The following is a 17,499-nucleotide window of genomic DNA, read 5'->3' as shown; positions in this document are numbered from 1 at the left end:
ATGTTCTCATTCCAGCGCAATCTCAGGTGGTTTCCTTCGCACAAGGCTGAGTAGCGTGCTATGCCTAGGTAACATAAACCCCTCCATCACAGACATAACTGATTGGTGGATGGTTACATGGGTTATAGTACGTCAAAACCACGCATCGCAACATCTGTCTTCAGAGAACCGACAATCGAACTATATAGCCCTTGAAATTTCGCCTTGCCCCCTTTTCACTTCATGAGTCGCACCTATGAACCGCCGGATGAATGGAAACCTTAGGCTTGATCCTCGCGGTGTTGCCCCTCTTCATCGAGGGGGCTAAACAGTACAGCAAAGGAGTTGATACCATTACAAAAGTAGTTTCGCGTACCTTGCGGGACAAGAGACTTCTGGAATTCTATAAAGATTTCTGGTGGGAACTCTTTGTACTCAATGTCAATGTCCGCAAAGTGGTCAACTCATTACCGGATTTATCGGACGAGCGCAAGGCGGACATTGAAATAGAAGGCGGAATCAGCGACTGGCATAATTCTTCGGACATTGTCAGGGCTGTGAAGGAATATTTTAGCACCGAAGAGAGATACAATGCTTTTCTAGTTGTGATGGACCAAATTGTTCAGCTTTTATCCCAATTAGTGAAGGACAGCACAATCCAAATATCGAAGAGGGAGACGGTAATCTCGTGTTCACCAATGACAAGATATGATTAGGACTGACTTCCATCTAGAATCAAAAACAGATGTATGAGAAGCTTCGGGAGTTTTCGCACAAACATGAAAATCAACCAGCGTCTAGCACAATGTTCGAGCGTATCAAGTTCTGGAGAAAAGAGAAAGACCGCAACACATGTTTGAGGGCTTTGAAGACTTGGAATAGCCGTTTGGAGAAGTTGGCCAGCGATTCTGACAACGTGTCGGCTTGCGTGCGAAGGCCAACAGCAATTCCAGTCGCACCGCAGAAGGATGTGTGGATCTATAATTTATCATCCAAACTACACTCAGCATTGGCACGGGTTTGGGCCTGCGATTGCCGTACGCCCCATGAAGCAAGAGTCAGCCTTAATAACCAAGAGATTCCTTCAAACAAAGCGGTAGAAGAGGTGGACATCAGATTTGACTTCATTTTCCTTGTACATGCAAGTGAAACACGGCAATCCTCGTTGCAAGAAGGAGAAGTCAAAATCAGACTGCATACGTACGTTGACCTCTTATCATCTCCTAAGAAATTATTGCATGTCACTTGTTGATCCTCGAACTAATCGACGGTAGGGACTCAATGGGGGAGGACAGAGAAGAAGTCACGAGTATGTGCCAAGTCTTTCGGAGAGCACACAAAGCTGGGAACATCAGGCTGCAGTTGTCTGTCGCTTATAAAGATGAAGCGGACAATTTGCAATTGTGGCAACACCGATCACGGCCTAAACAGCTATCCTTCGATGGAAAGACGCCGGCCGTGTCATTGAAGTCCGTCATGCTCAACGGGACGCTCAAATCTCTATTGGCAAAAAGAAAGCTTGCATTGATGTTGGCAAAGTCTCTACTGCATTTAAGCGCGAGGCCATGGCTCACCGAGAAGTGGAACAAGGAGCATATCACATTCTTCCATGAATCTTTCGGTGCTTTGGCAGTAACTAAACCATATCTATCATCTGTCTTCCGCGTCGGCCAAGAGGACGGCAGTGATCAGCTCGATATTAACCAGCTCCATCCTTGTCCTAGTATCCTTTCACTAGGAATTCTCCTAATTGAAATCGACACGATGAAGACCATTGAATCGTTCCGAACCTCGGATGATCTGACGGATGGCGTAGAGGTGAATGCGAACACTGACTGGACCACTGCCAATCGTGTGGTTCAGTTGCTTGAGAACTGCTCAATGCCGTATCGAGAAACAATCCAAGCTTGTCTGGATACCCCGTGGGTTTCTGCTGGCCAACGCGTGAGTCTGGAGAACGCCTCCACTAGAAACGGGTTTATTCGAGACGTTGTCCAACCGTTGCAACAGGAACTGGAATATCTATCCCGAGCACGTATGTAGCTAGAGCTGTGTGTGTAGTTGTGCATTATTTCGTTTATTGAAAGAAGGCTTTTTGTTGCTCCAACCAGTGTAACTTGAGGAAGGAAGGAAGGAAGGTGGGTTGCGAGCTGACTCTTGCTGAATCTACCACCTACCCCGTGCCGTTGTCGACTTTTCTACTCATCATGTCTATCTCTTTGTCTAGTATTATCTCCTGCTTCACATTTTGTTTCTCTTGTCATCACTTCCTTTTCAAGTCACTCCAATATATATCGATCTATACTTGGTTTACGATACGTCTGAACCCAAGTGCAGTAACCACAGTGGCCGCCCGGCGAGGCCTCCCGGCAAGGCCTCCGACACCGTCGGGCAGGCGGCTTCGATCCTCCGCTGTCCACTTTCCACTTTCCACTTTCTAGTCTCCGTCCACTTGCCGACCATGTAAGCTGCTAGTTTAGCATGGCTCTTATTGCTGCTACACGAGCAAGTCAACATACCTAAAAGCTAAGATGTCCAGCCGACGAATGCTACTTATCTGATCGACCGGCCGTGATCTCGTGCATCTGAAACACACAGCATCCTCAGACGTGACGTTCTTCACAGTGCAGCTCTGGATTGGCCAATCTTAGTGGTGGTCACAGCTTGTCTGACCGGCGGGCGGCCCCGCATCGAAAGAGGGCCAGAAGATAAGTAAGTTAAGTTTAAGTTGGCCAGTCTCTGCCGCCGCAGCTGAAGCAAGACGATAGCGACACCTGCCGGGCAAATGGAAACTAAAACATCGGGCGAACGGCCACGAGCTCGATTTCATCCTACGTCTCGCTCTGACGTTGCACCATGGTATGTTTAGCTTTCTTCATCTTGTTTGTGTCCAAGACTTTCTCCTCACTTCCATGTCCTATTTTCACGGCCTCTACGAACCCTCATAATCAATAGCATTGTCATACGCACGCTCTGAAGCCTGTACGAATATAGAGACACCAACCAAGACTAACACAAACAACCAGGATGGTCGAGTTCATCCCACCTCCAGAACCTGAGGTGCTCCTGCCGCCATTACTTGCCTGCTTGCCCACTGCTTTCGTCTCGACTCGCCCTCCTCCAGCACTACTTCCGCTGCTATCTCCGATCCTACGCCAGCGCGTCCAGATTCTCAGCTCTGTTGCGACATCGCCTTCCGACTCGTGGCTGCGACTTTTATGTTGGACCGATGAGAAGGCCGAACGTGTTTCGCGATTGCTAGACGGCGTCGTCTTCGAACCGCACCCTGTTTCTGGAGAGATCGAAGTCCCGGAAGATCTGTCTATAACTTATAAGCGGCTGGATGAGGAGACGCTGCGATCAAAATTGAATCTCCCAGAATACCAGCTCAATGTGTTATATGTATGGTGCTCGAATGACCCAGACGGCGGTGGTCCTGGCTGGCGGATCGCGGAGCTGGAGCCATGCGAAGGTCCGGATGACGAACAATCAACCTGGTCAGAAACAGTTGGCGACGCAAATGAACAGGCGAGGGAACGAATCATCGACGACGCTATAAGAGATGCGGATGCCGACAGATTACATGTTGAAGCGGAGGATAACGATGAGGATGATTACTGGGCGCAGTATGACAACACTCCGGGAAGAACACCGGCGACAAAGACACCAGTATCTCGTGGATATCAACAAACATCAGGACAATCGGAAGACGCATACTTTTCTCAGTACGCGGAAGTGCAACCAGCGATGGACAACCATGATCCGTCCGAGGATGCCCCGGAGGCTGGAGAATCGTCGCTAAATGGTGATATCTTTGCAAAGATTATGCAACAGGCTCGCGAGTCCCGTGAAACAGCAGCACAGGACCCTTCTCTCCAACACGATGACGAACACGCAAATCTTGTGTCAATGATGATGAATCACCCGCGGCCATCATCAGCTTCGTCTGGGTCTGCTGTCGCGAAATTGGAACAAGAGGCAGAAAACCAGTCAGCTTCAGAAGTTGCGATCAAGCAGCACATTGGCTCAAATATAAAGAGTCTGTATCGGTTGGCCAAGGCGACTGGAATGCCGCGGGCGGAGTTTCAAAATCTGATTCGCACAGAGATTGATCTTCTCAGTTTGTCCGACGATGACTAACTGATAAAACATTGTCCAACATGAAAGGCATATTCGGCGTTTGGCTTGCATCATCTACATCACATGCCTGGAGAGAGTTTGATTTGCTTGCATCTTGAGCCTGCTACATTGTTTAATAAATCATGCATACAACACATATTGTCATTAGTTGTTGATAGTTGTTGATACCAGTATAAATTGATTGAAATTCTAAAATACTGAGATTAAAATACAATTTCAAATAAGTAAATTATGCGACAGAATAATAGTGAAGTATGCGACTTCCAACAATGAGAGAGCAATTATTGGCCTGCGCAAATAGTCCGAGCGCCTTCGTCGGCTCGGATTGCTGGAGAGCTTCCAAGGACACGCAAACAATAACTTCCAGCAACCATCCGACTTGGAACTGGGTTTCACTGTCATCGCCCTTTACCTTCCTTTTAATACTCAATTGCGATGCTTTTTTGAATTTGATACAACGTACGTTTTTCTGTATTTTTTTTGTCGGATCTACCTTTCATTAGCTGACTGACATCAATCTAGCAACGGTGGTCACTTCGCCCCTCTACGTTCGCTCTGTGATTTACAACGTCACCATTTCATTCGTCCTATACGCTTGTTAAATTTCTTTTTTCCCCCAACTTTCGAAAATGTCGTCCACACCCTCCCTCCGTAAGAGAGGGGGTGCTAAAAAAGACGTCGCCGAGCCAGCACTACCTGAAGCTTCCTTCCGCCAAAGCACTCCTGTGTCCACCAAAGCAGCGGCAAAACCACCGTCAGAATGGGATTACTGGGTTGCCATGTTTGTTATGACTGCATTGGCTTTCGTGACTCGCTTCTGGATGATCAATTACCCGGATGAGGTCGTCTTTGACGAGGTGCATTTCGGAAAGGTATGTTGACTCCCCCTGCCGAGGTCATCAGCTCTAATCTTGGGGTAGTTCGCTTCTTACTATCTGCAACGAACCTACTTCTTCGACGTTCACCCTCCCTTCGCCAAGTTGTTGTTTGCCTTCGTCGGTTGGCTGGTCGGCTACGATGGCAGCTTCACTTTTGAGAACATCGGCGACTCGTACATCACGAACAACGTCCCTTATCTCGCATACCGCGCTCTTCCCGCAACTCTTGGATCCTTGACTATTCCGGTCGTCTTTGACATCATGTGGGAGTCTGGATATTCCTTGCCGGCCTGTGTTTTGGCATCGGGGCTGATGGTCTTTGACAATGCCCACATCGGTGAAGACCGATTGATCTTGTTGGATGCTTGCTTGGTATTGAGCGTCGCTGTGAGCATTCTCTGCTACGTCAAATTCTACAAGCAGCGTTACAACGAGTTTGGTCGCAAATGGTGGAAGTGGCTTCTCCTGACCGGTATCGGTTTGAGCTGCGTTATTTCCACCAAGTATGTCGGCATGTTCACCTTTGTTACTATCGGTTCTGCTGTGCTTGTTGATCTCTGGAACTTGCTCGATATCAAGCGTCCCCGCGGAGAAATTTCCTTGTTCCGGTTCAGTCAGCATTTTGCAGCCCGTGGCTTCGCGCTGCTTGTTGTTCCGTTCTTTTTCTACCTGTTCTGGTTCCAGGTGCATTTCGCTGTCTTGACTCGCTCCGGACCGGGTGATGACTTTATGACTCCCGAGTTCCAAGCAACGCTGTCCGACAACCCATTGACTGCTAATGCTGTTGATCTTGAATACTACGATCATATCGTCATCCGCCACAAGGACACCAAGGTCTATCTTCATAGTCACTATGACCAGTACCCTCTTCGCTACGATGATGGACGTATCTCCAGTCAGGGACAGCAAGTTACCGGTTACCCACACAACGATACCAATAACCAGTGGCAGATTCTGCCCAGTGTTCCGTTCGCTGAGAACGACCTCACTGGCCACAAGATCAAGAACGGCGATATTGTCCAGTTACGCCATCTTTTTACAAACACTATTTTGTTGACGCATGATGTCGCCTCCCCTCTTATGCCAACAAATCAGGAATTTACCACAGTGCCTCAAGAGCTGGCTGATGGCGAACGTCATCAGGATACCTTGTTCGAAATTAAGATTGAGAACGGCAAGCCGGGACAGAACTTTCGTTCTCTGTCCGGTTTGTTCAAGTTGATTCATGTTCCCACTCGTGTAGCAATGTGGACACATACTACTCCTCTTCCCGAATGGGGATATAAGCAGGCCGAAATCAACGGCAACAAGAACTCGTTGCAATCCAGCAACATATGGTACGTTGAAGAAGTGCCGTCGATTCCGGCTGGATCCCCTCGTCTAGAAAAGCAAGAACGCCAGGTTGCTCAGTTAGGATTTGTTCGCAAGTGGGCCGAATTGCAACGCGCCATGTTCTTCCACAACAACGCTCTTACCAGCGAGCATCCGTACGCAAGTGAGCCATTCCAGTGGCCATTCCTGTTGCGTGGCGTCAGCTTCTGGACCAACGCCGAGACAAAGGGACAGATTTATTTCTTGGGTAACCCTATTGGATGGTGGTTTGCCAGCAGTTTGTTGGCTGTGTTTGTTGGTGTTATTGGAGCTGACCAGCTGTCTTTGCGCCGAGGCATCGACGCTATCGAAGAGAGTAAGCATTCTTTTTACTGGTTAATGTTCAATTACTAACAGTATTAGTCTGGGGCCCCGGAGCTCGCAGCCGCCTTTACAACAGCACTGGATTTTTGTTCCTCTGCTGGGCAGCTCACTACTTCCCATTCTGGCTGATGGGTCGTCAACGTTTCTTGCACCACTACCTACCGGCCCACCTCGCATCGTGCTTGGTTGCTGCTGCTCTCGTCGAATTCATCTTCACACTTGATCCTATTGCGCCTGCCAAGACCGACTACAAGGTCGACCCCACGGGCCGTGGCCGTTTGACTCTTGGACGATTCCGTACTGCCAAGGAGCGATTGGGTAGACAGTCGCTGTACGCCTGTTGGGCTGTCACTATTGTCATCTTGTCGGCTGTGATCTACTCGTTTGCTTACTTTGCGCCGTTGACATATGGTACTGGGTTGAATGTGGATGAGGTTAATGCCAGGAAGTGGTTGTCATATGACTTGCATTTTGCCAAGTAGTTTTAGCTGTGTATGAGAGGTGCGGGCGTGTATTGAGGGATGCAAGGTTAGCAAGTTGATATGGTGTTACTCTCCTATCGTGAACTCTTTTAGGAATGAATAGCGGGTTGTTTGATGTTTGAGTTTTAATGTATTAAGTGTTCAAATGTTTAAAGTGGTATAAGTACAATATATTCAGCATATCAAAGAATCGGCAACAAGAACACTCTGAAGGATATCATAAACACAATTATTAACAGACAGAAGGCTAGAATTGATTCATCCTCTTCCCAATCTCACTCTGCCACCCAAAACTCCTCTCAAACCCATTCTTTGCACTCTGGAAATCAAGCATGGCCTGATACACCTCTTCCTTGGACGTGCACACAAACGGACCGTATTGTACAACCTCTTGGTTCAGTGGCTGTCCCGCCACAAGAATAAACCTCGACTCCTGCTCTGCATTATCAGGTACATACGCCTCAATATGATCACCGGATTGCTGAAACACGACGTTATGGAATTGATTTATGGGTTTCGTGTCGCCGTTATCTGTGACGAAATGCGTCGTTCCTTCCAGCGTATACGCAAACGCATTCCATCCCAGCGGCAAAATCTGCTTTACACGTCCGCCAGGCTTGATGCTGATATCAAAGAACCATAACGGCGTATACGCCAAATCACGCACTGAATCGACACCATGCGATTGCCCGCTAATCACTTTAATGCTCACTCTCCCCTCATCGACATCCGCAACAGGGATTTCAGTGGATCGCAAATCCCGATATCGTGGGTCGACAGCCTTGAGCTCTTTGGGAAGATCAACCCACAACTGCATTCCGACATTGGGACTCCCGTCTTCATTCTCATGCGGCATTTCGGCATGCATAATCCCCTTTCCGGCGGTCATGAATTGTAGGTCTCCGGGGCCAATAGTGCCGCGGTTTCCGGCGAAATCTTCATGGTCGACGCCGCCGGACAACAGGTATGTGATGGTTTCTTGGCCGCGGTGAGGGTGGTCGGGGAAACCGGCGCCTTTCCCGATTGTGAAGTGATCGAGCATCAGGAATGGGCTGAAGTTGCGGAGTTTCGGTGTGCCGATTGAGCGTCGCACGCGCGCGCCGGCGCCTTCGGCTTGTTCGAGGGCCTGGAAGGCCATGCGGATTGCGCGGGCGGTTGTCATTTTGTCGGGTAGTATAATGTCTTGTTGTAAATCTGGTGTCAGGTTTCGGTCTGTTGGTGGATTGAAGCGCGACAAAAGCTGAGAAAGCTGACTCTGAAGCTGTGGAGGTATTATATCTCTGATACTCTCAAGGACAAAAGGATTGTATATTCCGATGACGATTGATGCGATACAAATCAAAATTGAGAGAAACAGCTTCATGGGAAGAACGCGGGGTTATTTATAGACGAGTTGGTCTGATCAGTTTACACTCTAGGCACTGACTGAACCAAGTAGAAGCTTCGAAATTTTCTTAGTGTTTGGATTTGAATTTATTGATAATTATTGGTCATTTTCGGATGTTGATATCTTATATATTTATGATTGATGAGAAAGATGTAGAAGAAAATTGTACAAAGGACGAATGAGAAGAGAGAGGGAGGATTACAAAGAATAAGGTCAGCATTGGGGCTTGTCCGGATGGGATTAGTGTGATACGTGGATCGGTATTACGGATATATTATTCAGGTTTACTAATAGAGGGAGCAGCGAAAAATGTGTATTGTAAATACAGACGGATCTATAGGGCAGACATGATTGGCTGATCGGGAATGGAGGGGTCGGGAATACTCCAGCGGATATACTCAGCCAGCATCGATCATAGTCGCAACAAAAGCTTTTCGAATGCTCTTATTATCTATCGAGCCGCCTATTCATTTCAAACTTCAGATCGAGAAAATCCGAGGCCCTGGCTTCTGATTGGCCAGTCGGTGGGTTTCACTGAGATACCATGAAAATACACTTTCAGCCAATTAAATACCCGTGTTTTTAAATGTCCGACCTACCTGACCTGAACTAGCCCACGTAGTTCTATCTTGGGGTCTTTGCGTTTCACTTCGTAGATGAGGGGTACTACCTTGAAGAACCAATCTACATTCAAGTCAGATCGTATTAGGCGAATATCCTTCTTCAAACTTGTGATCAAAAATCACGAGTACCAATGATCCCCAAGCCACGGCAAACAAAGAGCATTGTCTGGACGGAACCGGCTACCCTTGACCGAGTCGACAATGATGAGATGGCTGGAACCACAGAATGGGACTTGAATAAGTTCGGGTGTGAGATGGTTCATGACTCATGTATGAGCTCTGGTATGTTCTCTAGGAAGTAACCCTAAGCGCCTCATCGGTAGGTTCTATGGCAGGTCGGGGAGTAAGGTTGTATGATCTTTAGGGAGGCTTTCGACGCCTGGAGCGTGCTTCTGAGCGAGCCAGCTTATGTGCATGGCTTATGTTCGGGAGTATCGGGGGTTAACATACGTTGGTTTTTTAAGTGCTTATATACCGAGAAGGCAGCCCTAGAGTAAGCTGTCTATAGGTGGTAAGTGTAATGCATGCATAAGTGTACTCATTGATTCCAGATTATCAAGGAAGTGAAAGGGGGTAAGACTTTCTTAGCGTCCTTTAATTCCCATGTGGATTGAACGTGCGACTCGGCGGTGTCGGATTGTGGACATTGGAATGCGGCCACACGTGGCTGGAGTATATATCTCCTTCTAGTGACACATTGGCGTTCGTCGTTACATGTAATTGGTTCTCCTAGTTGGGACCCAGCGTCGGTCGACTTACCGTAGTCAATGGCCATTCGGTATTAAATTCCTCAGTTGATCCTAATCTCGATCCTTGCAGACATGTAACTCTTATATACGACGACTGATTGCTACGTCGTTGGTTCAGTATGCAAAGTGTATTCTCAATGGGGTTCTTACCTGAATCAGTCCTTATCGTGGTCACTATTTAGCTTGAACAGTCTTTGTTTTGATGAGTCTTTGTCTAGATTAGTCTTATCCTGATCAGTCGCTAGCTTGATCAATCTTTGTCTTGGTCATCTTTGTCCTGAATGGTCTGATCTCGATCAGGGTTTAGCCTGACCAGTCTTTGTCTTGACAGTCTTAGTCTTTGTCTCGAGTCTTTGTCTTGGTCAACTTTAACTTTTCAACTACCTCGGAGCATAGGGGTCATAGATATGGGCCTAGATGATGATGATATCGACGAAAGTCGGCTTATTATAGAGGTAACAATATATATTGGAGTTCGTCGATCAAGTGCTCTTTGTTGTCTGATCTTCCGAATAGTCCAGATGATGAAGAGTCATAGCTCGAGTCATACCATCCAATGTCGGAGTCACTGTTTGTGGATATAGGGAAGTAGCTTATTGAAGTGGATTCATACATCTGTCGACGCTTCAGGTACTGGTCCTGGAATCGACGAGCCAGGAGCACAATATAAGCAAAATGTACGAAATCAGGCCTCATCAAATCCTCGCATCGGCGTACGCCATGATCGTCCTCACCGGCATCGCCATCATATCACGCTTCTTTCTTCGTGGCCTGCGCAGAGATCCCTTCCGGCCCGAAGACGGCTTTATGCTTTTCGCATTTGTGACATTCTGCGTCCTGGCCACAATAACCATAGTGGTGGTGCCCGTTGCATATCAAATCATAGCCGTGAGCTATCATCTCAGGCCGATATATAATGGCTTGTTCGATGATGAGGTGTATCAGCTCAAGATAGTGTTTGCGAGTAATCTGTTATTCCCAGCAGTTTTGTGGTCGGTGAAATTGTCGTTATTATTACTTTCGAAGAGGTTGCTGTATCAGCAGCAGGAGTGGATGAGGCGTTGGTGGTATGTTTTTGGGTTTGTGGTTTTGGTATCCTCTCCCCTTCGATATATAAACTGGCGTGTTTACGCGGAGCTTGAGCTGATACGGGGTCAGACTTATCTTGGAAATTGGGTTTCTACATTGACTTCATGTGTCCCGATTCAAGACTATTTCAAGCCGGGTAAGTATATCAAATTATCTATGCAGTCAAGTAAACTGACCAAGCATAGGTGGTTGCAACAGCGATCGAGACGTTAAGGCACAAATCGCAAACCTGTACTACGTCGTGGTAACAGAAATCCTTACAGATATATTGAGTAAGTCATACAAGACATTCTATATACAATCGCCTCCTTTATTGACTTACGAAGTTATGGCCCTCCCTATTATAGTCCTACGTCAAGCCAACCTTTCTCGACCGACCTATTACAGAACGGCCGGAATATTTTCTGTCGGCATTATATGCATCGTTGTGGCCCTTGCTCGAGGTATCACTATCGGTAGTAGAGTGGAGGTGAATACGCCTACTTTGCCATGGATCCTTATATGGGAGATGATTGAAGGCGGCATAGGTACTGAGCCCTCACAGTGCGAGAACGTGCGACGAATGGAAGCTTACTAACCAAAATTTTACGGTTCCAGCGGTTATTGTTGGCTGCCTCCCCTCATACGCAGTCTTTATCATCCAGGTCAGAAAACAAGCCGGATCATCAACTCAACGGACAGTTTCTGTTCACTACAAACCTCGGGAACTTGAAGTCGGTCAACGAGACAGCTTTATCACCCGAATTAGAAAGAAAATACAGCGTGAGTCTAAACGATTTTCATATACTCATGATGAGAATGGGAACTTTACGGGGGGGATTCATGAGACTCGATTATTTGAAGTGACTACTCAGTCGCTGGAGGGGGGTCGTCCAGCTCCAGCTGGAAATATTTATCCTTGGTAATATTATACCGTCTTATATACTCTTCATTCGTGTTCGTTGAATGAATGGATATATTCTGCTCGTAGAGTTGTTGCTGTTGTATGAATATGAGACATGATTGGTTCAAATGGTGTAGTATATAGATATTGCGCTAAGCCGTAATAGTCTCTGTGGATCGAGCTATCCCCAGCTTTATCGAAACGTTATCTGTTAACTTCTGTCTTTCATGATATGATAGCATTTCGACAACAAATACTATAATTGTTGGCACCCTATGAAGAGACATGTTTGATGATGTTTATCCAATATTTTTCATGATGCTACTGAGCCTTGTATCCCATTGAAGACTTTTATCACAAGCCAAACTCCGCTCCGGCACTCCGCACAGCTCCGCAGCTCAATCTTGATTGAGACTCCTAGGCTGTTTACAGAACTACTCTTTTAAGGAGCGTAAGAGCACATACAATAAGATGAAGCAGTCATTATCACTATTTTATCTAGTGTCGATTGCGTCAGGTGCGCTCGCCGCAAAGCGACCATTCAGTATCCACGACGATGTACTTGCATATCCACAGGTATGACATCAATACACATCAACCTTTGATTTATCTGACGTTCGCCAGTACAAAGTCTCGTTTCCCGAAGAATACGTTCTAGAAACCGAAGCCAACATAATCCTCCAGCTACAAAAAGATAGCTCATCCACAGATGCACCCTCCTCAAACATCGCCTCCGATAAACGAGATCTGCAACGCCATGCATCACAACGACCCATAGGCGGCTGGAAAACAACTGGAAAGAAAGAAAAAGCAGAACTGGATTGGGATCCCGAGCTTTCGCTGAAATATTTCAGCTATGAAGAGATGAAACTCGATGGGTTACGATATTTGTGCAATATTCCGAGAGTGAACAATGGACCGGAGAACGAGACAACGACTGATAAAACAGATGGAGGCGATGGACCTCGAAATCAAACGCAGGACGAACATGAGATTGCTCGCGCCACGGATCGAGGGTTAGAGTTGCTAAAAGAAATGGAGGACACGTGTATGTATTACGTTTCGGGATGGTGGTCGTATTCGTTCTGCTACAAGAAGCAGGTCAAGCAGTTTCACGCCAAGTCTGGCCCGGGTGTACCCAACTACCCGCCTATAGAAGACCAGACCAGCCACTCATTCGTTCTGGGAAAGTTTCAGCATGATGACGAAGAGTCTGAGGCCGATGCTGGTAGTAGCAGCAAATCTGCAAAGGCGAGTACTGCCGAATTACAAACCAAAGGCGAATCAAGATATCTTGTGCAAAGACTGTCTGGTGGGACGGTCTGTGATCTGACCGGCGCTGAGCGCAAGATTGAAGTGCAATTTCACTGCCATCCTCAATCTACAGATCGAATCGGATGGATCAAGGAACTGACAACCTGCTCTTATCTGATGGTGATCTACACGCCACGCTTGTGCCACGATGTTGCATTCCAGTTGCCTCAATTTGAAGATACACATTCTATTCAGTGTCGAGAGATACTTGCACCGGATGAAATTGCAGATTTTGATGCCATGAAAGCTCATCACGATCAGCAAAAACTCATCAATGCTGACACCGAAGAAGCTCAATTCGTTGGAGGCATTGAAGTTGGCGCAAAGAAGGAAGTCGGGTCCGAGGGCAAAGAGATCGAAAAAGGCCGCATGGCTAGAATTGGCGAAGAGACTGTTCAAATTATCGCTAAGCGAGAAGATGGAGAGCTAATGCAATTATCGAATAAGGATCTCATGAAACTCAATGTGAATCCTGAAAAGGTAGAGGGCTTTGCGAAACAGTTGGATGAGAAGACTAAAGGTGGTGATTGGAGGCTGGAAATTGTGGAAAGCAATGGGGAGACTAGCTATCGGGCAATCATCAGCGCGGGTGATGAAGACGATGATGACCATGCGGATGGAGAGAAGAAAGAGGACAAAGAAGCGACTAAAGAACAGGCACCTCTTGCAAAGGAGAAGGAGGATGAAACTGCACCTCCAGACGAGGAGAGAGGCAGTGAGGAGACATATAAAGACGAACTATGATTATACATAAGTGAGCCATCTGTTTATCGTCTCAATTCTTGTATGATATCATTCACCAATGCATTTGAACTTTGTAAATAATCTTTGTTTGCCTAGTGTTTACATGCAACTAAGTATCGCCTATCAAGCCAACGACAACTCCGCCTTCTCATGCTTCTCTCTCATTAGCTTCTGCCTCCTCGACTTCCACCACCAATACGCCACCGTAAAAGCCGTCAAAGGAATCGCCACCACAAAATATAGCCATATATACGGCGTTATCAACATGCTCGATTGCGACCCACCATTACTCTGGACAGAGAAGAATGCGCCCATACTAAAGAAGCCCTTTGTAAATCCCGCCCATGTTAGTAATTTGCATCAAATTTAGAAGGAGTAGACAGTAAGACATACAGATACCGAAGTCGGCGGCAAATAAATCAGCGTCACCAATGTGATAACCCTCACAGTCGCACTGTCATCCACCGTAAATCTGTTATATTTCAGCATGCTATTGGATACTTCATTGGACGTGTTCTCGTTCTTCAGACTGATCGTGTTGGAGAGCTGCGGGATCGAGGAAGTCAGGGTTAGCATGGCCACGTGCCTTACAATCCTGAATTGGTGAAAGTTAGACAAAACGTACTAGTGAAGAAATACTAGCAACGCGACTCATTAGATATTGCAAGTTGTCATCAAAGCTGTTTACCATTTCTTCCATGGTTTCGAGTCGTTCGTTTATGCGCGTTTTGTCGGGGTGGGTGTAGGTGTTGTTGAGTTTGGTAAGGAGTTGGAGGATTCGTTTCGTTGCGGGAAAGATGCTTTTGAGGGGTGCGAGGCGCTTTTCGAGATTATGCAGGCTGGAGAGGGATTCATAGAGGTCGTTGAAGGGGAGGTCCTCGGTTATGTCGATGCATAGTGCTTCGTAGCTCTGAAAATCGTCAGGTATGTATCAATATTTTTGTGGTTATGTTTCCGAGATGATTACCGTCTTGATCAACAGCTCTTCTTCATTCTTCATATACGCACGCCAATTGTATATATAAATCCCAAGTATACATAGATGCAGCTCCAAGGGGCTAGCATTCTTCTTCTTTATCGCCGACAAGTCCCCTCCGAATGACTGAGTCAATGGCAACGAGTCCCCATGTACAATGGTCGTCTCTAGGGCTTTTTGTAATGGCGATGAGTAGCGTGGGTGCAAGAGAATGAAGACATTTTCTTTGTCTGTATTGGGAGTGCCGACTCTCTGATAGACACCAGTTTGGCGGATGGACCATGTCTCGGCTCCAGTCTTTTCGTCGATGTACTTGATTTCGGGGTATTTGAAAATATAACCCGTTTCTTTGACAACCATTAGCTGCTGTACTGAGGTATCTATGAGAGTAGTAATGTTCAAGGCACCTGAGGGAGCATTTACATACCATATGCCAGACGCCCATCGGGATAGAATTGATTTATGCGTTTCCAAGGGGAAGCTATAAATCCTTCTTCTAGCTCCATCGTCTTGAAGTGAAAGGATTTTAAAACTGGAGTGAGCTCGTACGCCACGTTATAATGAGACAGAATTGTTTGTAGTGTATCTTCGGGGATATCCAGACAAGCCCAGGAGTAGCTCTGGCAAATGGAACTTGATTTGAGTATCACTCAAATTAATAATGACCTTATGTATTTGTCTGAAGGAATGCGAGCTTACATCAAGCGAGTACAAGGATCATTTTGTCTGTCTGTCTTATTCTGTAGATGAGAGCACATATCGTGGGCATTTGAAAGTCGACGATGGTGCACTATTGAGTCTGATGAATGTCAGATCGACATGATACGACACTCCTAGGGGCTCATTGTCTACCATTAGATGGCTTATTTCTGTCAGGATGTTGTGGCATATTGTGGATATCGATAATTTCCACATAAGACGACTCATCCGTATACCCCTTGATTGCATTGAAGGAATCATCTTTTGACCCTGTACAAGTCGAAGTCGAGCTGATTGAAATCGGTTTTTCTGAGATATTGTTTTCGAATTGATCGGTATATTGAGCCATGAGCAATGCCCAAATCTATGCAGCGGGTGTTATGCGGTGTGTAGTATTAGATATATAATAAGCCCTAAATTAATGTCTGGAACATATATATCGAATCAATTATGTCGCGAATATACAGAGTTCCAAAAAACATGAACTAGGTAATAGATGGAAAACGCAAATTCTTATGATAGAGAGAGAATAAAGAAAAGAAAAATTTCGTGGCGTCCACAACACGACGAGGTGGACTCGGTGAACCTAAGCCTTGCAGCCCGGCCTGCGTGTGACCAAAATCCCCGCCTCCCACGGTCTTCCATCAACGCCGCCAATCTCTCCAGTACCTAGGTATGGGGAGCAGTTCTCTTCGTTTGTGCAGCTCTGAGGATGCACAATTACAAGTTAGTACTCTTCGTTTCGTTCATGTACGTTGGTAAAGGGAATTAGGAGGCTATCTACCCCAACTCAGCCTGAGTGAGTGCGCGTGTGGCTGTATACTTCCAAACATCATTGGTCATCTATCAAGAGCCATTAGGCTTTCAAGGTATATAGTCGAGGCCTTCGCGAGTAGGAAAAGGATAGGTACCTTGACATCGAAAGACTCCTCCGTCATATTCGGAAAGGCGCTTTTCAAGACTTGTTTGAGAAGAGCTTCTTTTATGTATCTGCCGGAGACATGAAAACGCTTTGTTGTGGCTGTGGCAGTGGCCATTATTATGTGCTGAACCAGGAGTCAGGTTTACGCAAGCTGATGAAATGACAAAATTTGTGGCGTATTTTCTTTTTCGAGTTGAATGAAATCTCTCAGTTGCAGCAATAACTATGGGGTGAGGAGGCGGTGCTTTAAATGAACATGGCCCTCACAGGCAGAAACGAAGCACCGGTTACACAGATAGGAATTGAGGCTCCAGCCTTTTGCCCGGGTGAAACATGTAGATGCCCAATCAGCCGAGTATGGGATGTCACTTGAGCCTCCATACTTCCTCGACTGCTCGAGACAACCCGAAACAACTGATAGGCACTAAGTGAAAAATACTATTCAATAAATTACTTTCGAAAAAATATGCAAGTCGCTGCGTTGAGTTCGGCAGAGTTGCTTGACTAACACCATACCATGCAGGGGACGTAAAGCGTGAACGAATGCGCGCTGGTCACGATGAATCAGTTCGTTCTTCAGCCTTGCGGAATGCCTAATATACTACCATGCACAGAAGGGCGTTCGGTCAAACCTCGTGACCACTAATAGTTGGCAACTGTAGCCGATTGAGGGCAAATCCGTAAAGTCTTCAGACCGGCAAGTTTTGATTTGTCTGTCCCTGATGCGTTCGTACGGAGTCCTCAGGGGTCTGTGCAGTGATAAGGGTAGAAACCAAAAAAACACGCGTACGGTCATGACTCAATGAGCAAAAGGGCCGAAGCCTACAGCTCAAGCGAACCAGTGGCGGGCATTTGAATAGACAAGGCTGTATATCGTGCGCAGAATTGTGGTCTGTTCTCAAGAGATTGCGACAGCTCTTAGTTGTACCTAATCAAGTG

At 46.5% G+C, this 17,499-nt stretch overlaps 5 protein-coding genes across 5 annotated transcripts; 3 read left to right on the top strand and 2 right to left on the bottom strand.

The window, feature by feature from the left end:
• Positions 1-251: 251 nt before the first annotated feature.
• On the top strand, positions 252-4,119 carry BHQ10_008698 (uncharacterized protein; the record flags this gene model as incomplete). The annotated part of the gene is made up of 6 exons (XM_040881531.1): positions 252-659; positions 713-1,179; positions 1,254-1,288; positions 1,361-2,014; positions 2,748-2,838; positions 3,006-4,119. 6 exons carry the CDS (start codon positions 252-254, stop codon positions 4,117-4,119), a joined length of 2,769 nt encoding a protein of 922 aa, XP_040737200.1.
• Positions 4,120-4,748: 629 nt separating this feature from the next.
• On the top strand, positions 4,749-7,174 carry BHQ10_008697 (uncharacterized protein; the record flags this gene model as incomplete). Its single annotated transcript, XM_040881530.1, has 3 exons — positions 4,749-4,991; positions 5,040-6,684; positions 6,732-7,174. 3 exons carry the CDS (start codon positions 4,749-4,751, stop codon positions 7,172-7,174), a joined length of 2,331 nt encoding a protein of 776 aa, XP_040737199.1.
• Positions 7,175-7,421: 247 nt separating this feature from the next.
• BHQ10_008696 (uncharacterized protein) lies at positions 7,422-8,336 on the bottom strand (the record flags this gene model as incomplete). Its single annotated transcript, XM_040881529.1, has 1 exon — positions 7,422-8,336. The coding sequence occupies one exon, from the start codon at positions 8,334-8,336 to the stop codon at positions 7,422-7,424; it is 915 nt and encodes a 304-aa protein (XP_040737198.1).
• Positions 8,337-10,608: 2,272 nt separating this feature from the next.
• Positions 10,609-13,963, top strand: BHQ10_008695 (uncharacterized protein; the record flags this gene model as incomplete). Its single annotated transcript, XM_040881528.1, has 6 exons — positions 10,609-10,856; positions 10,916-11,000; positions 11,092-11,158; positions 11,208-11,294; positions 12,408-12,481; positions 12,530-13,963. 6 exons carry the CDS (start codon positions 10,609-10,611, stop codon positions 13,961-13,963), a joined length of 1,995 nt encoding a protein of 664 aa, XP_040737197.1.
• Positions 13,964-14,465: 502 nt separating this feature from the next.
• On the bottom strand, positions 14,466-15,445 carry BHQ10_008694 (uncharacterized protein; the record flags this gene model as incomplete). Its single annotated transcript, XM_040881527.1, has 4 exons — positions 14,466-14,558; positions 14,652-14,873; positions 14,931-15,319; positions 15,367-15,445. The coding sequence occupies 4 exons, from the start codon at positions 15,443-15,445 to the stop codon at positions 14,466-14,468; spliced, it is 783 nt and encodes a 260-aa protein (XP_040737196.1).
• Positions 15,446-17,499: the final 2,054 nt, after the last annotated feature.

The sequence above is a fragment of the Talaromyces amestolkiae genome, assembly GCF_001896365.1.
Source record: "Talaromyces amestolkiae strain CIB chromosome Unknown scaffold20.1, whole genome shotgun sequence".
In the NCBI taxonomy this organism is placed as follows: domain Eukaryota; kingdom Fungi; phylum Ascomycota; class Eurotiomycetes; order Eurotiales; family Trichocomaceae; genus Talaromyces; species Talaromyces amestolkiae.
The sequence above is the reverse complement of the archived record's forward strand: the minus strand, read 5'-3'. Positions and strand labels throughout refer to the sequence as shown.